At 45.0% G+C, this 23887-nt stretch overlaps 1 protein-coding gene across 4 annotated transcripts in view; it reads left to right on the top strand.

Moving 5' to 3' along the window:
- Nucleotides 1–23887, top strand: part of DMPK (DM1 protein kinase) — a 751292-nt gene that overhangs the window by 398176 nt on the left and 329229 nt on the right. For all 4 annotated transcript variants that reach the window (XM_069207733.1, XM_069207732.1, XM_069207734.1 and 1 more), the window contains exons 3-4: nt 16651–16734; nt 20062–20157. In XM_069207733.1, the coding sequence (XP_069063834.1) occupies nt 16651–16734; nt 20062–20157 (180 nt within the window). The remainder of the gene's footprint in view (nt 1–16650; nt 16735–20061; nt 20158–23887) is intronic.

Below are 23887 nucleotides of genomic sequence, written 5' to 3'. Positions count from 1 at the left end.
TTCCAAAGAATGATCTTTGCTTCTCCGCTCCTTTTTGATCAGTCAAGTTGGCCCCCCTTTGGGTACTGCAAATTAGGATATTGAGACTATGAGCTACATAAAGCCACAGAGAAGAACACAAGTTACGCAATATCCCTGATTTACTACCATTGTAAGCGAGAGTGATATGATGACGAGTTGACAGTTATGCCTTAAATCAACCCAAGCGACTTGAGCAAGCACCTGCCTAGCTCACACTGGAACCGAATCCTGGCAGTATCATTCACTTGACTTCCACTCCACTCCTATATTCCTAATTGTTGACTTCATCTCTGTCAGGCTGGCACCATGCACCACTACTAAATCAAGGGTTTGTGTTTCCCTTGCCTCCAAAGAATGCGTTTGTGCAGGGAGATGTCCCTTCCTGCACAAACCAATCCAGGGTGTTGTGCCATGTAATGTGAAACCGGTGCACCATCATGGCACAAGTGTGCCTACACCGGCGTGCTAGGCTGCACTTGGTATGGCAGCGCAGGGAGAGAGGAGGAATGTGACATCTTGATAAATAAATGTATTATTCCTGCCCTATCCCTTTGATGTGGCTCAACACATTGCCTTGCTGCCCTGCACGAACTTTTGATAACTCTGGGCCCTGGCCACTGATGTAGTCAGCACTGGATTGATAAACCCAGATGTATTATTATTACATCATGCCCACTCTCCTTTCGGAACAAAGACAGTAGACTCAACTACAAGCACTCTCTGATGCTAAAAATGCATTTATTTAGGTGGGTAGTACACACAAACATTTAAAAACATCTTGCATGAACATGGTTCCATGCTCATAAATAAAATGTCCTTTTTGCACCAGAGGGCAGATTTGGCCTTAGGCCACAGTCATTGCTGCAGAAATATAATACACATATGTATTTTACATTTTATAATAAATGAGGACATTGACATTATTATTATATTTAAATATTATATATTTCTATATACTTACTCACATTATTTGTGAATGATGAATATGCACACTTTTTATTAATGGCCATAAAATATGTTTATTTTTATAAATAAAAAAATAAAAATAATATACATAAGTAGTTAATGTGTGTGTGTGCCAGCATGCAGAGGAGAGTTGGTGCTGCACTCAAAAAAATAGTTCTGCTGAAGATGGGGAGGGGCTCCAATTCGATCTGCCCGCGTTGCTCAGCGGCAATGTGGGTGGCCCTGCCTGCTTCTCATGCAGCTTGTTCCATTCGGAGGGAGCTGGACTGGGGAGAGAAAGGAAAGAAACAGGAAGAGAGACAGAGAGGACAGGCCAAGAAAGGAAACAAAAAAAAGTACACAAAAGTCACAAAACACACACAGAAACATAAAATAAACGCAAGGAAATTGAGACAGTAACACAAACAAGTAAACAAAAGCCGGGATTGGGAAATGGGAGTTCAGATGAGGGTGGAAAGGGTTACATTCAGTGGAGTAGGCAGCCAGCAAGGAGAAACAAGAGCAGGTAAAACAAAATGGATGTGCCTTGTGCACCGCGTAGTGCCATTTACACAGATTTTTCAGCAGGGAACACACTACTGATGTGGAAAAAGCAGCACAAACAGCAGGGCAAGCATTTTCTGCCCATTGGCAGAATTCCGTGGAATCTCGCAGAGTTGTTTTGTACCTCCAGAGTTTCCGACCAGGTATACTCAGTACCTTCTTACAGACTGTAGTAAACTCAGTAGCCACACTACATTAACTATAACTGGTGCCTTCTCCATGCACTGCTTATACTCTTTCATATAACATGACTTATACCATATAAAATATAGCATTTAAACAACACTTATAACATTGCAAATCATATAATTTATCAGAATACAGTGCATGGAAGCGTGGTGAGTAATAGTTGATATAGTGTGGCTACCAAGTTCACTACACTGTGTATGGAGGTGTATGAATTATAATAATTAGAAGGTGTTGCGTAAATTATACATTTAAGGTATTTTAAGGTATAACTTTAGAAATTCTAAAATTTGGGTAATTTAAAGTTTGATTTATATAGGGGAATAACTAAAGTTTTTAATTGAATTTCAGTGTTTTTTATATAGTAATAAAATAGTGTTTCGAATCTTAGAGTGTACTGTTGTCGAAAGGAGTGTTCCTAGGTGGAGTGTTATAGAGTACAGTGGAGGACAGTGTCATACATTGTAGTATAGAACAGTGGACTGTCCTAGAGTGGAGTAGTGTAGAGTGGAATAGCTTAGAGTGGAGAGGCATAGAGTGGCGTAGAATGAAGTGGCATACAGCAGTATAGCGAAAAAGTGGGGTGGCATACAGTGGAGTGGTGTAGAGAGGAGTTGTGTACAGTGGAGAAGCATACATTAACGTGGTGTACAGCGGAGTGGCATAGAGTGGAATAGCATAGAGTGGATTGGCATACAGTGGACTGGCATAAACTTGAGCGGCAAAGAGTAGAGTGGCATCGAGAGGAATGGCGTACACTGGATTGGCGGACAGTGGAATTTGTACAGTGGAGTGGTGTACAGTGACGTACAGTGGAATAGTGTTGAGTGGAGTGACATAAAGTTGAGTGGCATAAAGTAGAGTGACATAAAGTGGAGTGACATTAAGTAAAATAGTGTACAGCAGAGTAACATAGAGTGGGGTGTCATACAGTGAAGTGGCATAGAGTGGCATAGAGTGGCATACAGTGGAATACGTAAAGGGGAGCGGCATAGAGTGCAGTGACGTAGAGTGAAGTGGCATAGAGTGGAATAGTGTAGACTGAAGTGTCGTAGAGTGTATTGGTGTAGAGTGGAGTGGCATACAGCGAAATAGCATAGAGTGAAGTGGCGTACACTGGAGTGGCATAGAGTTGAGTGACGTAGATTGGAGGAGCGTGGGCTGGCATAGAGTGGTGTACAGTTGAGTGGAATAGTGTAAAGTGGATTGGCATGGAGTAGAGTGGAATAGCGCAGGGTTGCGGGACGTAGAGTGGTGTAGAGTCAAGTGGTTCAGAGTGGAATAGCATAGAGTGGAGCTGTGTAGAGTGGAGTGGCATACAGTAGAAGAGCGTAAAGTTGAGTGATGTAGAGTAGACTAGCATAGAGTGAAGTGGCACAGAATGATATAGAGTCAATTGGCATAACGTGGAATAGCGTATAGTGTTGTGGGGTAGAGTGGAGTGGCATACAGTGGAGTAGCGTAGAATGGAGTGCCGTACAGCAGAGTAGCATAGAGTAGAATAGCATAGAATGTATTGCCGTATAGTGAAGTGATGTAAAGTTGAGTAGCATTGAATGGAGAGGCATAGAGTGGAATGATGTAGGCTGAAGTTATTTAGAGTGAAGTTGTATAGAGTGGAGTGGCGTATAGTACAATGGCATAAAGTGGAGTGGTGTGGAGTGGGATAGAGTGGAGTGCTGTAAAATGTGCTGTAAAATCTTGTGGCTTAGAGTTTAGCGGAATACAGTGGAGTGACGCAGAGTGCAGTGGGATACAGTGGAGTGGCATATAGTGGAGTGGAGTGGAGTGAAGTGGCCTACAGTGGAATAGCATAGAGTGGAATGGTTTAGAGCGGGGTGGCGTCAGTAGAATTGTTTAGAGTGAAGTGGGGTAGGGTGAGAGCACAGGGTCGAGTCTTGTAAAGATGTGCAAATTTGAGTGGGATAGAGTTGGATAGTGTAGTTTGGAGAGGTGTAGAGTGGAATGGCATAAAGAGGCATACAGTTGAGTGGCGTAGAATGGAATAATGCAGAGTGAAGTTGCATAGAGTGCAGTGGTGTACATGTGAGTGGCGTAAAGTGGAGTGCACAGAGTAGAATAGCTTAGAGTGGAGTGGCATAGAGGGAAATAGTGTTGAATTGAGTGGTGTAGAGTGGAGTGGCAGACAGTGCAGTAGCACACAGTGGAGTGGTGTAGATCGTAGTTGTGTAGAGTGGAGTGGCATATTGTGGATTGGTGTAAAGTTGAGTGGTATAGATCGGTGTGGCGTACAGTGGAATACAATACAGTGTAATGGCTTAGACTTTTGTAGAGTGGATTGACAGAGTGGAATAGCATAGAGCGAAGTGGTGTAGAGTTGAGAAGAATAGAGTTGAGTGGTGTATGGTAGAGTGGCCTAAAGTGGAGTGGTGTAGAATACAATAGAGTAAAGCGGAATGGCATAGACTGGAGTGGTGTACACTTGAGTGCCCTACACTGGAGGAGCATAGTCTGTAGTGGCGTAGAGTGGAGTGGTGTAGAGTGAAGTGGCTTAGAATGAAATAACATAGACTGAAGTGATGTAGCATGGATTGGCGTAGAGTGGAGTAGCATACAGTGGATTGGCATAGAGTGGAGTGGCGTGGAGTGGTGTACAGTGGAGTGGCGTGGAGTGGTGTACAGTGGAGTGGCGCAGAGAGGAATATTGTTGAGTGGAGTGGCATAGAGTGCAGTGGGGTACAGTGGAGTGGCATACAGTGGAGTGGCGTGGAGTGCTGTCAAGTACAGTAGAATGGCATAAAGTAGAGTGGCATAGAGCAGGATAGCACAGTTTTGTGGCATACAGTGGAGTGCCTAAGAGTGGAGTGTCATAGAGAGGAATATTGTAGCAATGGGTGGCGTAGAGTGGAAAAGTGTAGAGTGGAGTGCCATTGAGTGGAGTATCGTAGAGTGAAGTGCCATAGAGTGGAGTGGCCTAGAGTCAAGTAGCATAGATTGGAGTGACGTAAAGTCCAGTGGCATAGAAAGGCAAAGAGTGGAGTGGCATACAGTTGAATAGCATATAGAGTAGTGGCATACAGTGTAGTGGCGTAGTTGGAATGGCAAGTGGTGTAGTAGACTGTAGTTTAAAGAGACATAGGGGGTCATTATGACCCCCCGCGGAGGGCGTTAATATGGAGGAAAGTACTGGCAACAGGCTGGTGGTACTTTTCTCCATAATAAGACATTGAGCCAAACCGTCAATATACCACACCGACCACCACTGTGGTAACAACCGCCAGGCTGGAGACTTCACTTTCTAGCCCGGCGGCCGTCACTTGCCCATCTGCTGGATTATGACCCTGCCTACCGCCATGGTTTTCGCGGCAACCTTACCGCCACGAAACCCATCACGGTAGGCACTATCAGTGACAGGGAATACCTTCCCTGTCACTAATAGGGGTCTTCCCGCCCCCTCCCCTCTGTAAAGAGTGTATTGAGAGCCGTGCGGGCTCTCCTTGTTTGCGTAAGCGTGCTCTGCGTGTCCGGGAGGGGCACGGAGCACGGTGGTATAAATAAAGGAGGAACTGCGATGACGCGGTCTCCGGAGTGTATGCGACCAAGCACTGTCTCCGTGTCGTCTATGGTCACACGCATGCTTCACCAAAACTACATTGGCGACGAGCGGGATGTCGAGGCATCACGCGCAATACATATAATGACGACGTAAGGCCCCTGCTGCCAGAAACAACATACCGTGGGAGTCGTGGTGCGTGTCGGCCGCGTAGCGAGGGAAGACGAAGGCGACCGGTGGAACCGGACCGCCTTGCGGCGTGCGAAGACGAAGGCGGGTCGGCTTCCTTGAAAAGGAAGGGCAGGTCGGCCTCCTGGCCGTGAGAGCCAGAAACGGTGAGCCGCGCCCCGCCCCCAGACAGCGAGCGCCGCGCGGAGCTCCAGCGCTCCACCTCAGGGCGTCTCCTCGCTGCCGGAGAGCTGCTGCAACTGACGCGTGTCGAGTGCTCCGCGTCCGCTCCACCTCAGGGCGTCTCCTCGCTGCCGGAGAGCAGCTGTAAATGACGCGTGGCATGCTGCTAGGGAGCAGCAGAAATTGACGTGGTTATCCCCGAGGGAGGGGAAGTTTCAAATCAGCTGCCTGGAAGGCGTGTCTCCAATTGAAAAACGAGGAGACCAGGTTGCTGAAGGAATGAAAAGGTGCTGGAAGAGGACATTTCACTAGGAAAAGAAAGGAAACGAAAGGAGGGAGGTGCACAAACAAAAATATACATAGTACAAGTCAATCAGGCAGTCAAAAAAAATAAAAAATAATAATAATTAAAAGAGCAAACATTAACCCTTGCATATAACGGAAGTGAGAGGGTGCAGACATGAGTGCCCCACCACAAGACAATGCCAATCCTCCACCGCCACCAGGGAACCCCCAACTACCAGCACAGCTGAACAATAGTATTCACTCATCACTCACTTCGTTGCCACCATTTAGCCAACTGGTTGACCCGGCTACTGCTGCACCCAGGTGGCGCTTATGGATAAATCGCTTAGAAAACTACTTCTGTGCCACCCGGGAAACAGATGGGGCGGTGCGGAGGTCTGTAATGCTGCTGATGGGCGGAGATGAACTACAGGAGCTGTTTGATTCTCTCCCTGATACAGGGGACAAGGATGACTTTAAAGCAGCAGTAACTGCTTTGAACAGGCATTTTGATCCTCAACTCAACTCGGATTATGAACGTTTCAAATTGAGACAGGCACAACAGACCGAAGTTGAGTCGATGGACATGTTTTATGCTAGGTTGAGAAAATTAGTGAGTTCATGCACAGGACTCAACCAGCAAGAGGAGATCCGAGCACAGATCATCCAAGGCTGCCGATCCAATGCCTTGAGAAAGCTTATTCTTCGACAACAGGGCATGTCCCTTGATGACATTCTGATTCTTGCAAGGTCACATGAACTGTCTGCGGTGCGAGCAGATGCGATGGCGGCCGTGAGAGGTCAGTCGTTAGCTGCAGCGTCATCATCTAGGGTAGTCCAGGTAAAGGAGGAACAAGTGGACGTTGTCCAGACACGTCAGGCAGCGCAGCGCAAGATAAACCCTGCCAAACCCAGTGACAGGGTTTGTGGAAGCTGTGGATATGAGCACCGACCAAATATGGGGTGCCCGGCAAAAGGACAATCCTGCAACCGCTGTGGAAAGCCGAATCACTTTGCTAAAGTGTGCAGATCTAGGAGAAATAAGCCAGGAGAGCAGAAAGGACGAGATACGAGTGTGAGAGCGGTATCCAAAAGTACGGAGGAGGTAAGGGACCAAGCAGTGGCGAGTGGTCCGGTCTTTGAGGAAGACGAGGAAGAGGACATTTTTGTAATATCCTTCACAGGAGGGAAGCCAAGGAAAGCGAGACCGCCGCCCATGAGTGATGTTCACGTCAACGGCACGCTTGTCTCTGTACTCATTGACACAGGTGCATCTGTCAATGTCATGGATGAAACTCTTTTCCAAAAACTCGTACCTACCCCGCCGCTTAACCCAACAGCTACTAAAATATATTACTATGGAGGGCGAGACCCCCTTCCCCTTAAGGGAACAGTGGAGGTGGCTGTAAGCAGTGGAGACAGGTCTACAGAGGCAAAGTTCTATGTGGTGGCTGGGGATCGCGGCACTCTGTTAGGGTGTCACACGGCAGAAGAGCTAGAATTGGTGTTCTTTGCACGACAAGTATATGATACCCAAGTGGAACGCCTTCTTAACGAGTTCCCACAGCTCTTTGAGGGGCTGGGACGGCTGAAAGAAAAGCAAATCAAACTGCACATAGACCACAGCGTGGTTCCAGTGGCACTGAGACATCGTCGGGTGCCATTTCATCTGCGACCCGTCGTTGAAAAAGAGCTGCAGTTGCTGGAAGACCAAGGTGTCATTGAGAAGGTGGATGGGCCTACACCATGGGTGTCACCGTTGGTGATTGCGCCAAAACCCAAACAGCCCGGAGCGATTCGCCTCTGTGTTGATATGCGACTGCCAAACAAGGCCATTCGAAGAGAAAGGCACATAACGCCCACAATGGACGATATTATCGCTGATCTGAACGGGGCGCAGTGGTTCTCAAAGTTGGATCTTAACGCGGGGTATCATCAGCTGGAACTAGACCCTGGAAGTAGGAACATCACTACCTTCTCAACACACATAGGGCTGAGAAGGTACAAGAGACTAAGCTTTGGAGTGTCCTCAGCCGCTGAAGTGTTTCAGAACGTGATTAGAGAGACATTGTCGGGACTACCAGGAGTAATCAACTTAAGCGATGATATCTTGATACACTCCAAGACGAGGGAGGAGCATCATCGTCATTTAAGAGCAACGTTGAAACGGCTGACTGAAGCAGGGCTGACGCTTCATAAGAAGAAGTGTGCCTTTTATCAAACATCAGTAGAATTCTTCGGCTATGTGTTTTCAAAAGATGGTCTGCAAGTGGACCCCCGGAAGGTTGAAGCTATCCGTCAGGCTCCTGTTCCACAAAATGTCACGGAAGTTCGCAGTTTCCTGGGGATGGCCACGTATTGTGGAAGGTTCATACCCCAACTTGCCACCATGTCTGAACCTCTCCGCCGACTCACGAAAGGGCAACACCGTTGGGACTGGACTCCAGAGGCCCAACAGGCGTTTGTGGATATTAAGGATGCCTTGCTAGATAAGGCGACTATGGCCTACTTCAACCCCAGCCGGAGGACTGAAGTGGTGGTGGATGCCAGCCCCGTTGGGCTTGGAGCCGTTCTCTTGCAGGAACAGAGGTATAATGAGTGGATCCCAGTTGCATATGCCAGTCGGGCGTTGTCGGCGGTCGAAGCCAGGTATGCGCAGATTGAACGAGAAGCCCTAGCCATTCGATGGGCATGCCGCCATTTTCATTTGTACTTGTACGGGCACGAGTTTCAGGTAGTGACTGATCACAAACCTCTAGTGTCATTGTTTGCGGGGTGCCCCCGTCTTGCACCTCCGAGGATAGAGCGATGGACAGTTCTTCTTCAGCCGTATAGGTTCACAGTTGTTTATCGGCCTGGTGTGAACAATCCGGCAGACTATCTGTCCCGCCACCCTTCTCCGCAGGTGTTTGATGCTCGGCAAGAACAAGATGAGGAAAGTACGGAGGGTTTTGTCAGCATGGTCGTACAGTCGGCGTGTCCTAACGCTCTTCTCGTAACTGACATTGTAAGTGCTACCCAGGACGATGCGATGTTGAGTCATGTCAAGGAGGCTTTGAGCCATAAACGGTGGAAGTATTTTCTAGAGAAGACACATGTGTCCTGCCCTGATCAGAGGATAGCTATGCAAAGTATATGGAAGGTGCGTGATGAGCTGTCCACCGACAAGGATGGTTTGGTCCTGAGGGGACGAAGAATTGTGCTTCCACAAAGTCTCTGGTCCAGGGTGATTGCTCTGGCTCATCAAGGACATCAAGGAGCTGCGAAAACTAAAGCGAGATTACGTGCCAAAGTGTGGTTCCCAGGCATGGATAGTCAGGTTGACGAGATGATAGGGAGGTGTCACTCCTGCATCATAACATCGATGGAACCTCCAAGTTGCCCAGTGGTGACCGAACTACCCACCCTGAAACCTTGGGCTAAAGTAAGCATGGACTTTGGGAGCTTTCCAGATGGGAGGTTGACTGCTGTTCTGGTTGATTCCTATACTAAGTTCCCGGTGGTTGAGGTGGTATCGTCAACGGCATTTGAAAATGTGCGGCCAGTTCTGCAAAAGACGTTTGCTTTATTTGGTTTGCCTGATGAAGTGAGAACTGATAATGGTCCCCCGTTCCAAGGGCAAGAGTTTAGGTTGTATCTTGACAGTTTGGCCATTCGTCATCGCAAAATAATGCCCTACTGGCCTCAGGCGAACGGGGATGTGGAAAGGTTCATGCGAACTCTGAACAGGGCTCTCAGGATTGGAGTGGAGCAGAAGGAAGACAGTGAACAGTGTTTGCATCAGTTCCTGAGTGCTTATCGTCAAACGCCCCATAGCACTACTGGTTGTGCTCCCTCTTCCTTGATGTTCAAAGTGGCTCCCCGTGACTGTATCCCGTCAGGCCCTAAATGGATACCTCCGGTGTTGGATGTTGAAGCCACTCAAAAACGACGAAGAGCTACTAATCAAAGGGCGAGTGACCAACGACGAGCTAAGTATCGAGGGTTTCAAGAGGGGGATCGCGTGGTAGTAAGATGTCGGCGAGGAGGAGGAAAGTTTAGAACACCATTTGAGCCTGAGGTGTGGGAAGTCATTGGGGTAAAGGGATCCATGATAACTGCAGCCCGAGGAAGACAAAGAGTCACACGAAATGTGTCCCATTTTAAGAGAGCTGGCCTGAGGGAGTCGGCTAGTGAAGAAGCAGAAGGAGATGATATCATGGATGGTCCATCCACAGTGGCCCAAGAGATGGAGAGCGTTACTAGGCCAGTGCTGACTGAACAAACCGGGCCTGGTTGCGTTTCTGAGCATGGAGGTTTGCGCACCAGAAGTGCGAGGTATAACTTACGCCCCAATCCTGTGCCGAGCAGTCAGTTGAAAGACTTTGTCTGTCAGATGGACTGTCTGTAACATGGATTCTGTTGTTGTCTAATAAAGGTTGATCCGCTGTCGGAAAAGGAAGTCGATCGCGGAAAAGGATTTACAACCGTTTAAGGGACACAGTGTTTGCGGTCCTGGGGATAAGGGTGTTGAGGGGTTTGGAGTGCTTTTTTATTATTAGCCAGTTATATTGCTTCTGTTTTTGTTTAAGTTTATTTTATATTGATCCTGCTCCATGTGGAGTAAAACATGGGGGGGATGTAAAGAGTGTATCGAGAGCCGTGCGGGCTCTCCTTGTTTGCGTAAGCGTGCTCTGCGTGTCCGGGAGGGGCACGGAGCACGGGGGTATAAATAAAGGAGGAACTGCGATGACGCGGTCTCCGGAGTGTATGCGACCAAGCACTGTCTCCGTGTCTTCTATGGTCACACGCATGCTTCACCAAAACTACACCCTCCACAGGTTTCCTCTACCACCCCACCCTCCTCTCCAGATCCCCCCTCGATACACACACCTTCATTCACACACGAACACACGCATACACACACTCATTCCCACATTCCTCCATGCATGCATACATCCATTCACACCCACATCCACACACACTTACATACATACACACACGCATTCACACAACACAACATACACACACTCACACATCCATACATGCACACACATAAAACACACAACACACCCGCACACACAGCCATACACACACACACCCCCAGACACACACACAACACCCCCTACCCACCTCCCCTGTCGCAGCACCCAACTTACATGTTGTCAGGGAGTCCTCCGGCAGGAGACGGGGCGCTGCTACCAGCAGCAGCGACCGCCAGCGCGGTCTGCAGCGGTCTACTGGCGTGGCGCTGCTGCTGGCAGCAGCGCCACCTTACCGCCATCTGCCGGCATGGCCACAGCCAGATTTCCGCCATCCTTCTGGTGGAAATCCGGCTGTGGTCATAATCCGGTGGACTGCTGGTAGCTGCGGCGAACAGTCTTTTAGAAGCCGTCGCCCCGGCGGTAAGCAGGTTTTACCGCCAGGGTCAGAATGACCCCCATAGTGTGAAAGTGACTGAAAGGATGTAGATGAAGTTTGGCAGGAATATATATTTTATGGGGTGGAAAGGGTAATTATCTGCAAATAGGTGAAGTAGAATTAAAGTTATAAGTGACAACACTTAGGGCCTGATTTTGATTTTGGCACATGGGTTGCTCTGTTACAAACATGATGGATATCCCATCCGCCATATTACGATCCCTTAATAGCCTATGAGATTGTAATAAGCCAGTGGGGACATCCATGATGTTTCTGATCGAGTACCCCACCCCGTCCACCAAACTCTAAATCAGGCTCCAAGAAATATATTGGCCCAAAGTATACTGCGGTAACTTTGCAGTATACTGCGATACATGCCAATCACAAGGCAGTATGTCATTGGCTAATGGCTGCATTCACAAAAGTAAAATGCAGCCACCTAGTTTTGACCATCTTTTGGCTGTGTTCTAGGTTTGGACCATAGATATGGGTAAGTAGTAGTTTTTATTGTTATTCCCTACCTATTTCCAGTTTATTTAGGATGGTACTAATGTAGGGAAATATATCATTATTTTTCTCTATATCTTTAAAAAAGCTTACGCAGAACCACGCTGGTACCTACAAAGTACAGCGGTAGTTACAAGAAAATAAAAAAAAGAAATTTGTAAAAATTAGATAATACACCGTAGTACACAATATTTGTGAAAAATAGTGTGGTACAGTGTATTTTTTTTACAAACTGATATTTTTTATTAATTATTTCTAAGTAGTGCAGTACTTTCTACATAGTACTGCGCTGCTGCTTTATTTGTTTTCTAAGAAGTAAATATGTAGAAAATTGAAAATACACAGTAGTGCACTACATTTGTGAAATATAGGGTAGCACAGTGTACTTTAAACATTTTCTTTATTTTTTAAATATTTTTTTCAAGTTCTGCAGTACTCCATAGGTAGTACTGCGATACTGCGTAACTTGTAAACAAAATATCTAGAAATATATAGAGAATTATAAATATTCACACTACCTAATAACACTTTAAGGGGTAATAGATAGGAAAAACCTATAAAACCTACTACTTACCTATATTTAAAGCCTTAACACAGAACACAGACAAAGTGTGGGTAAAACAACATGGCTGCCTTTTACTTTTATAAAGACAGTCAATACTCAGTCATATACTGCTTTGTCTTCACTATGTACCATGAAATAGCACAGTATTTTTGCAGTGTTTCACAAAATTATGCAGCACTTCGTAGCCTCAGTTATCACTAAGTTTAAAGCCCTTATAACTTTAAAAATGTCCTACTTATCTGTACTGCTAACACCATAATCGACAGTCCTGCCAAATTTAGTGGAAATTCTTTCAGCCATTTTGTCACTACTTCCAATATAAAAGGCTGTGAAAAATGCCCTTGGGAAAAAAATATGTTTTGGAACTCCCCTTTCTTGTCTTTGCACCCTCTTAATGAATCACCACGAAACTTTCCATCATCCAGTGTAGAAAAAAACAAAGGTCTGGTAAATTTTGTCAAACTGGGACAAAGTTATAAGGAAGCAAAAATCTGAGGAATCTCTGGGAATCCTAACTACAAGTACAGAGTGGCTACAGTTTATATCTTAGAGCTCCACACACCTGAGGATTGATCAGTAAAAGAGTTGCAAAAATGCCACCATATTACTGCGTGGAGCTTGGTGTTCTGCTTTTCCAGAAATGAGTGGGTGGGTGTATTTCCTAGAGACGGCTTGCCAGTCTGGCTTGCCCATAGATTCTATATGAGGTATAAAAGTATAGATTCAAAATATCAACTGGGCTGCTCCCTTTCTCAGTATATGAAAATGTTTTCTTAAGATCAGTATTTCCTGTTTTTCATGATCGGAACTACAACTTGGAATGTATGATTTTGAAGCAGTAACCTAACAGAACCATTCCACCATAGCCAAGAAGGAAAGTAATCTTCGTGCTCCTAAGGATATGACCTTTTGGGACATGGCCTACGCAAGATGGCTGACAGCATGCATTTCTAAGAGGATCCTGTCGACCACAGATGAATCCTCCATAATCCTGACACCGCCGGGGATCCCTTGCGACGTGTGACCCTCTTGGAAGCCCCCCAGTCTCAGGGCTTGAGCTCCCTGTTGTTGGAGACAGGTCTACGAGCCCGAGGACTACTGCATGTGCCGGAGCCTGTGCCTTGGTTGCTGCGTTTCTGAGCGTGCATGAGGCCAGTGCGGGTTTGCTGCTGGAGGAGACCTGCTGATAGTGGGGTCTCCCTGGTGCCACTGTTGCAGCTAACTGGGAGGTGGTGGATCCTGAATTTACCTGCTGGTGCTGCCGGGCATCTGGAAGATTGTGTACAGCCCCAGACAGCAGTGGAGAAGTGGGCAGTGTGGCGGCAGTGCCCGCCTGTCATGGCAGGCGTGCCCTGTGAAGACTGGGCTGAGGCAGCCCTGAGGAGCGGAGTCAGCTGCATTTGAGGTGACCAAGGCACGGATCTGGGGATCGCTGTTGCTGCCTGGACCTGGGTCCTGGTCACTGTGGGGCTGTCTTGTATGGCGAGCTGGACCCAGTGATGGTGGGGCCTTCCGGGGGCCGCTGGAGTGTTCCCGGTGGGTGCTGGCCCTTGAGCATAACTGCCAGCACTTTAAAGAACAAGTGCAGCCCAGAACACAGCAGGGGAGAAGCGGGCCTGCGAAGAAGAGGCAGGGGCAGCCGTGAGGACTAGTTTGGCTGCATTTGGGGAGCGGGGGCTGGGCTTTCTGGGTGGCCCCATGCCCCCCATGGGGGCATTTCAACTGACTGATCAAGGGAATCTTTCAAACTGCTGACAGGGCTGGCAAAGCTGTTGCCCGCACGGGGTGGGGGTCCCCTCCTTTCATTCCAACATCTACGTTTGAGTGTCTGGCACCTTACAAGTTACTTGGCTGGCATGCTAGTGTCAAGTAAGTGGCTCATTCACTTAGGTTTGTAATGGTTGCAGATAGCCCCTTCACGCTATGAAGCAATATTGAATGGCTATCTGACTTGTGCAAGGCCTTCTGAGGTGTCCAACCTGAGGGATGACTCTATTACTGTGGAGAGAGCCCCTTTCAGGTAGAGTGACTGTTGGATAGCCCTTAAGCCCTGGTGTTCCTGTGGTGAGCTGGTGCGTCTGGTGGGGACAATCTGAACTTCTCCTTCTCTGACCCCTGCAAGGGGCAGACAAAAGGCAATTGAGCCCTCCCAGGGGAACACCATGGCGCACTACACAACCCAGGTGACATCCTCGCAGCACCTGGCACGGCAGGATGGCGCCCAGAGGTGACAGGGGCGCCCCAACTGTTGAAGAACCTACCCATGCGGAAATGCTGGTGGCTATTCAGGGCTCCAGGGAGGCCCTGGAGAGAAAGATTGAAAAGGTGGCCTTTAAGGTAACCCTGCTTCGCACAGACCTCCGCAATGTCTCTGACAAAGTGAGAGTGGTGGAGGGCACAGTTGCTGCTGGCTGCAGGACTTATCATGGTCCGGATTGGATGTCATCAACCGCTTGAGATACTCCTGTTCACTACAGAGTATGTTACTCATTTTGTCTACTTGGCATGTCTATGCTGCAGTTTTGACCTTTAGGGCACTTATTTCTATTAATTATTTACTTTTGTTTGTGACTGTTTTTCTTTGATACAGGGACCCATTGACTTGGATTAGACTAACTGAAGATTACTATATTCTCGATCACTGATACATGTCGACCCTTACCATTTAGACTCACTTATTTACTCTGGACAGATTAGTGTTCCGACAATCTATGTGTGAAGATAGTGACAATTTGTGGGTGCATTACTTCACACATTTGCATGCTTATCGCTTTTTAGGACTATAGCCGGATATCTCTGTGGATCTTTTTGGATCATTGCATGCATCAACCGTGGATCTATTCACTACTTGATAGCAGGTTAGCACCATTTCTTTGAAAAGTTCTTTACTCCTCTATACCTTACCTATATCTTACTCCCCTTTTCCTTTGCCTACCTCTATTTGCACTTAGAACTCTAATTTCTCTTGGTTAGACTTGGTGCCTTGTCACTTGTTCATTCATATTTACACACAAATGTCTTCATTCACACTTTCTTTGGTACTGCTATTAGGAGCTCTTTGCCGATTTGCACAGTAATATGCTTTGGATTGATTCTCATGGTCATGGATTGCATCAGCTTGTCCTTTATTTTTATGTTTGCACTAAAGAGTTTTTGACTCTTTTTTATCCACTTACTCTTTGGGACAGCACTTTTGGTGGAACGTCTGGTGTGACTCTGGTTTGTCTGCATATTATACTTGTATTTACCAGATTGTTCTTTGTCATCCGGTTTGATTTACTACATTTGGAGTGTTCTTTATATACTCCTACAGCCTTGAAAAAGTCACTAGCGTGACGAAACACATGTCGGCTGTTGTGCTGGAAATGTGATTACGTGGAAGAACTTAACACGTTTCATAAAATAAAGAAATTTAACTATGCTTGGCTTCTACATTTTCCTTACCAAGGAGAGCTTTGACAAGTTATTGAACTTTGTTTGGTGTGCATTTAGTATTCTTTGGACTGCTACTTTTTTACACTTAGCCTGGCAGTGTGTTGAGGTCCAGCGCCTTTGGGGAAGAGTGGTTTCAAAAATAGAAGAGGCAACCGGGAAGACGATTCCTCTATCACCTGTGGCCTGTCTTCTGGGAGTGTTGACTCAACCCAGAGGCTGGAAGATCCCGTACAGACTTGCAGAGCTTGCTCTCGTATTGACTAAACGGAGAGTGGCCTTAGGCTGGCTGGAGTCCAGAACTCTGCTAATCGAACACTGGCTGCAAGACTTGGGGGAGTGGGGAGAAGTTGAGGAACAACACATGAGCATAGCACGCACAAATAAGGGAGCTGTGGAAAAGATAAGGCCCTGGGGCAACCTTTGGATAAATTTAATGATGATAACGACTCAGAGTCTGAAATTAGTAGCGAGGATGGACACTGACTTGTCAATTTGGGCTATTGATTCATAACTATTGGAACGATCAAGTGTGTTCAAATGAAGTTCTTATACATTGTGATTTTTATTATCCTGTGTGGTCGATGTACTGTTGTTTTTTATCTCTTAAAATGGCAATTTCTTTAGTACTGACTACCCTGATTTCCATGCTGGGTTCTGCTCCTGTGCACTCATATTCTTATTACCCCTTGACAGTGTCTAGTTTGGCTCTGAATCCATTGCACTGTATGGTTTGTTGATTTGTTGTAAAATTAATAACATAAGGTTGCTAAAAAAAGGATATGACCTTTCACCTTCAGATCTGCAGGCAGGACACGAGCTCAATACCATTTGCATTCCTTGCTCTAACAGTGTCTACCATTGGTTTAACCCCTTCAAGGTTGCAGTTGTGAAAATGAGGAGGACAACACAGGTCTATGCGATGAAGATCATGAACAAGTGGGATATGCTCAAAAGGGGCGAGGTAAGAGGGGCATGTGGAAATTGTGTGATGTAAGAAATATATATTGTAGTGTGCTTTGTTAAGAGCGACACGCTGAAATGTCCAAAAAAAGAGACACTTGGTAATTTAAATAAATAAAGCTTCCTTGCACCAGCACAGCTTCTTCTGCCCATTGAACACAAAGTGCTCAATGAAGCTTGAGGTAAGGGAGAGTTAAAAAAAACAGGTAGAGGTAAGATGACGTTTTGAAATGGCCCTTGCTACTAGGGGGTTGCTGAAATAGGACAAGGCAAGCATGGTTCTCTAAAAGGGGATTTAAGTAAGTGGGACATGCTAAAATAGAGTTATGTAAGAGTGGCAGCAAGGTTTACACAACTAAATGAGGAATAGGATATTATATTATTCTTTACGAGTTTCATATTCCAGCAAGTTTTATATTTATAAACAAATTTACTTTAAAAAAACAAAAATCTGTTTCATCCAGTGAAATTGCAGCGCTGGTGGTGCTTGTGCAAAGTTAGGTAGATCCTTGCAGGTGTTTTCTTGTGTGTGAAAGCATTCCTTGATTAACAATATTTTATTGTTTAGTGGAGAAGGCTGCTCCAGACTTTACCTGTTGAATAGTAGCAAACCACTCAAGGGAGACACTCATTGCATCAGACCTACTTGTAACCTGTCATACTCTCCTCTGGAAACAACCTTTCTACCCTCAACTCATTGAACACACCATTTCTCCAAGAAGAAAATGACTCAAGCATTTGTTTATGACAGGAGATGTTCGTACTCACTAGCCAAAGTTACCAAGAAGTATATCCTATTGCTCAGCTCAGACTACCAATCTGACTTGAGTATTTTATGTTTCGTGCTACCAGAAGGCATATTTTGGGAGTGGATCAAAGAAGTAAGCCTGTTTGACTTTGCTTAATCTCCAACACAGATCTTGGCCCCTTTTACCTTCTCTTGATGGAACAGGCTGAGAGAAGGTAAAGTGGTGACAGATTGCAAAAGTTCTTTGCAAGGCTCCAACAAGACGTTGGTACGATATTTAGTTTCATTTGTTTTAGTTTGGAAATGCACACTTAGCATCCATAAGCCCATTGGAATCCGCTTCAACTTCAAAGTATGTCCATTCATTCATTTACACCATATGGGCACGTGAAGTGTGTGGTCAAAAAGTAGGACCAACCGTGGTCATTCATGTTTGAGCATATATTCCATGGTTCGCCCATTAGCATAAGCGGGATATTCCATTTAAACACTTCTCAGTCCAGATAGTCACTACACACATTACAAGTTAAACAAAGTGGTCCTTTTGGTTTACATTTTACAGATGTTGAAAAATACAGTTGCGTTGTGTCTTGTCAGTTATGTCCAGTCACATAAATTATTTTATCTATTCAAATTAATCAAACATTTTATACATGCAAATATCGAAAACCTTCTGAAGTTAGAGAAACATATGTGATATAATTGTTTGAAATTATAAATATCATTTAATGCATCTGGTAAAATGTGCAATATATTACCTTGTAACAAGTAAGATAGGGAATGATGGCTCTGTGCTCCAGCGAGTGACTGGTGTGCACAGTGAGTTTATTGTGCAATTCAATGAATGGGTTACAAGAGTAAAATTATTTTCTAGCTGGCTAGTCTGACAAGTGCATTTCAGGTCAGGCTGGGGATGTTAATTCGATTTTCACCTTGTCTGAAATCAATGTTACTGATAAGCGGGCCTCCGGAAAATAATATTTATCGTCAATAATGTTTCATTCCACCATGAACATTTATTGGTATCTTCAGCAGGACCAAGTTCCTGAGCAAATACTAGTTACCACCTCAATGGCAATTCAAGAGGCATTCGTAGGCCTATCAGTAAAGACTGAAAATGCAGTAAGTTAAAACATTTTTAGTCCTCTTCATGCAGTGGAACAAATCTGCCTCTGTCAAACAAATCAACCACAGTTAACAAATGCATCATTTCCAGTTGTTGAAACAGTAACATGGTTTTTACAAAATAAAAAATAAAAAATAGGATAGTTATGTAGAAGATTGGAGAGTATTAAATGATAACGTTTGTCTCCTGAATACAGAGAGATCGTAATATCAGACTCCTGTGGGTACAAACTTACAGAATGGACGAATGGAGATGGACAATTTTGTTTATTTCTGTCGGGAGAGAAAATTGTAGGATCAAGCAACACTAGTGTATCTCTGAGGTTGCCTACTTTGTTCCTGAAGAATGACATCATGCTTTCACAGAGGTCTTTGGGGGTGCTGGTGTGAGTGGTGGGTGATTCACAGCTGATTGATCTACATCTCACTTGACTCCAAGCAACATTTGAGAGTTTCTTGCAACATGCGACCATCTCATGCTGACATTCTTTTTTATCTGCAATAAAAACAGTAGAAAAAATTGTCCCGGTATCATAGAGGGAGAGATAGTAAGTTGGCCCGGTATTATAGAGGGAGAAATGGTATTGAGCTTGGGTAAAACTTGTCAGTCTCAGAATGGTTAACAATGTTACAGCACACTGCCAAGGTTTCTAGAGAGGCCAGCTGCAAGTTATTGCAACTTAATTACATACATCATACTTATCTAGATTCCACACGCCTACACAAAATATATCCAGAAATAGTTGATGTCTGCCCCAGATGTGGGCTTTTTTGTAATAGATGGTGTGTGACTGCCCAGTACCGACAAACCACCGGAAGGAAGTGACTGACACACTAATGTAACCTACTTACACCTGAGAAGTGCCTAGTGGGACTCAAGGCATGAACTAAAGCTAAAGAGCAGACTCAGGTCTGGCACTACTTGCTGTTGGCTAAACAACAGTTTGCAGAGAGTTGGCGACGCTGAATATTGCGACTTATAAATCACGGTAACTGAGACAGGCGATAGCAAAGCATGAGACTATTGGAGCTTTAAGAGGAAGGCGGGAAAAGGCACTGCACTCATTTCTTTGGACACAGTACTACTACAGGTTACACTGAAGTCTAATAAATTGCAACCTTGATCGAATTGCAACTTTGGTTCGTCCCGAGCATTGCATGTTTCTTACTTGTGGGTGGGTGGATTGGAGTGGAGCACTACCTTGAGTTACTATGCTTTTGAAATAGGGAACCCTGGGTACTGCATAAAAACAATTGTTATATCTCAATATTGATGGATGAGACTTTTGTGACTATAATGATTGCTAGCCCGTTGTGGGAGGCTTTGTACCTCAATTATATGTTTACAACAATAGGTCCATCTGATGTAAACTAAAATAAAAAAGGCAAATTAAAAATCTCCTTTTGTCTGAATACAGCCGTCATCTGCTTATAACGTTCTCTCATTCTTCACAGGTAGCCTGCTTCCGGGAGGAGCGGGACGTCCTAGTAAATGGAGACAAGCGCTGGATCACTCAACTGCACTTTGCGTTTCAGGATGAGAACTACCTGGTGGGTACCGCGGCTTGCAGGTCCTGTGCCTGTGGCACTCAAGGCGCTATTTGTCAGACGGTTGCAGTCAGTCGGTGCTCCATTTGCACCTCATAACTGACGGGGACCAAAAACTTGCGGACAATCAGAAAGTCAGGGCTGTGCCAAAACATTATCGTAGTTATTGAATAAGACAAAATGTAAAATAATTTGCACAAGAACAAAAAATGTGACAAATATGAGCAGTATAAAGTGAAGTTAATGAGGTTTATAAAAATCAACATTAACATCTAAAGTAAATATTAAAACATAACAAGATTGGGTTTTGATATACCACTGATATACCAAAATTCCAAATGGTATTTCACATACTGTTGTTAACGAGCTGAGTAGTAATCTTTTATCGGCCTTGGAAAAGTGAACTAGGCACCACCACATTTCAGTATTTTGACCACCAGATTACACACTGTAGTCTAGTGCAGGTGTAATAATCGATTGACCCCGCCAATTCTCATCAAGGGGGGTTGGAGGTCGTAGAAAGACGCCTGGGCCCATTATGTGTTGGGCACAGCCCCATTGCCTTACCAGGATGACCTAATAGCTCCTGCTTTTTATTTATATTTTGCCTGGTTTCTAGCAAGTTTGTACTCCCTGAAAGAGGGGAAGGATGGGGGCAGAAACCCTGCTGGGCCAAATTCGGAGTTGGGGGCGGGGGTCCAATTTTACCCACACCCTTTCCTTCAAATTACATTTTACAGGTGTCTGGTTGGCTTTTAGACCATGGCCACTCCCACCCTATGTTTTTTTTAAAGTTATATTTTCCCTGGTGTTTAGTGGGCTTTCTGCCCCCCTCCCCCAAACTGGGGTGTAGTAGGTGGGGTGCTGCTTGATGATTGTGGTCCTGAGGCGATCCACTACCAGGGATCCACTATTTAGAGGTACCACTGGAAAGGGAAATGTTCCCCTTTCCTTTAGTATCACTTCCACTTAGACAGTGGACACTTAAGCCCTGTTATTGCCTCTGAGCACCAATCAAATTAAAAGCAATCCTGGCGATTGGTTTCACTCTCAGTCACTCTGATGTCAGCATACTGCACATCATAGTGACTGAAAAAGGATAACATTTCTGACAAAATGGAAGCTTTTCCCTCGCGTCCCAACATTATTTTTTTTAAAGAAAATTATTCTGGTGATTGCACTAGAAGTATTTTCTTTGACAATGCACTTGACAAACCATTAATATTAAGCAAACTCCTGAGGTAGTGCGCTTTACTTAAATGGTTCATCAAGCGCATTTACCGTTTTAATACTTCACTAAGAAAGTTGCGCAAACTTCAAGTGATGTCCTCACCTCTGGGAGACTGTCTGTCATGCAGATACCAACCTGGTCTCAAACCATCTCTTCTTTGTGTGCTTTGAAGCACTCCCTTCCTTAGTCAAGAAGAACTTGGAGCTGTTATATGTGGGATGGTTTTGGGTCCCACTTCTGTATTAATCAATAATTGTCCAGACACAAGGATGCTGATCCACTCAATAAAGGTCCTGCAACTTGTATATGTGGTTCCCTTTCGAATGCCATTTTCTGGATGTAGTGCAGACACAGCCTTTGTGCAAGGTGATGGTTCTTACATCAAGTAGAGATGATGCTGACTTCAAGCAGGAGTATCGAAAACATGAGCACAAGGACGTGTTAAGACTTCACACCTCCCTGCCATCAGCCTTAATGAGATAGCATTTGGAGGGGAAAGACAAAAGAGCAGGTCTTGCCTAGACACCTCCTCATCATTAGGAGCAGAATCTGCTGGCTCGCCCCTCTCCTGTACCTACCTTCAAAATCGCAGTACTCCGGAGAATCTTATTATCTTAAGAGTAGTTCTGTCTCTATCCTCCCTCCCCTCAGTGTCTGAATCTCCAGCTTCTTGAATTCATGTGGTACACCTCCTTTCTCTGTGGGAGCTGTATCCACTCTCTATCTCCCTCCAAAAGCAATCCACTGGTCAGAGCAAACATACTCACATTGCACACAGAGTCTCGCTGACATGTAGGCACACATGTACTCAACATGCACAATAAATGTCAGCCCACGGATCTGTGTACCATATAGAAGCAGAAACTTTAACCCGAGTGGGGCAGGTAGACTACATTTTTTTTTCTGACAAGCAAAACGGTCTCGTAAGGAGTATTTATTCAAAAAATTAGTATGCTGCCGCCATTGCCCTAAGTCAGCAATCTAGAACATGGCTTATGCCAAAAAAAGTTGAGGACACACTTTGTGCGGCCCTGAAAGGCACAGCCCATTTCTGGACATTGTCAATACCATGGACAGACCTAAGCATCAGCACACATGGTACATTAGTGTGTTAACTGGGCCAGAAAAAAGTCAGAATGCTAGTTTCACATATAGTTGGATCATTCACGCAAGAGGTTTTAGTGTGCTGAGAAATCAGGTAGTAATCAATCCCAGAATACAGACCTTGCCTTAATCGACTGAACAGAGAATGCCTTGAAAGACCGAGAAAAATAAGATTAGACACATATTCATTAAAGGAATGCTAAAGAGGTTAAGTTAAAGAAAAACTACAGTGCATCAAAAAGAGAACTGAACATTAGGTAAAGAATAACAAATGAAATACGAAAAGATTGAACGATTAAATTGCAGTAGAAGAAGTTCACAGGCATGACAAATTGTTCTTAGCATAAGCCTCAAGAGACTATTCTCACTATTGTTTCAGTTAGACGGAGGGGAGATAGAGAAGGTAAACTTAAGTCCAACCTTTGGGAGTGGCAGAGCCGAATGTCATAGCATTAATACTTCTTGAGAGATTTCAAACACAAATGGGCTCTCCATTGAACACCTCAACAGAGGATACAGTGACGGAAATGAGGTCAGAAAGTGAGAGCAAGTTCAAATCCAGCAATACAACTGCAATTTGAGGAGCCTAATCTTTAACAGTCTTCTAGCCGAAGCTGCAAAAAAAGAGAATGTAGATAAAGAAGGAGAAGGAAAAAAGGAGGGTAGAAAAAATATGAAGAGTACAGTGAAGAACAGCAAGGAGTCTCCTCTCTACCATAGAAGATCCTCTCAGCAGCTCTAAAGAAAAGAATCAAAAGAAAATAATATAGAGGAGGTATCTCATATTACATTGAAGTTGGACTACATTGATTGGAGAGTAGAATCTTTTTTGACTTTCCTCTGGGAGGTAGATACCAAAATTGAACTATTAGAGGACTAATATGGAACTAACCAGATGGCAAATGGGACAACCTTATGTGTAAGAGTGAGGCACCGGAAAACCACTCCCCAAGAGCTCATCTTATATTCAGAGTGATTGCTAGGGAAAGAATGTTCAAAAAGCCTTATAGTTCCTAAGTGGCCTGATCAAGGCTACAGCTATGAAAGGAAAAAAAAGCAAAAATCTAAACTTTGATCTAACAATCGCAAGAGTGCACTGTGAACCATACTACTAAAACACAGCCAACCCCTTTTCAGCACTACTAGCTAAAAGAGAAAATCATGCAATATGTGCATATCACCAACGCGTATAAAGTGCCAGTTGCCTTTACACTTCACACCTTCCCTGTTATGGTGAAGTTCACACTGCATTTTCTAAACCAATTATGTACATGATTTCATTTGTGTGTGTTGTGAGTAAACTACTTACTCTTTTAAAGACTAAGCACTGACTGGACATTCCGTTATAAACTTGTGTTGGCTGGTCTGTTGAGTTCTAAGTCTCTAACCCCACACCAC

This window comes from Pleurodeles waltl, chromosome 9 (assembly GCF_031143425.1).
Source record: "Pleurodeles waltl isolate 20211129_DDA chromosome 9, aPleWal1.hap1.20221129, whole genome shotgun sequence".
Taxonomy (NCBI): Eukaryota; Metazoa; Chordata; class Amphibia; order Caudata; family Salamandridae; genus Pleurodeles; species Pleurodeles waltl.
The sequence above is the reverse complement of the archived record's forward strand: the minus strand, read 5'-3'. Positions and strand labels throughout refer to the sequence as shown.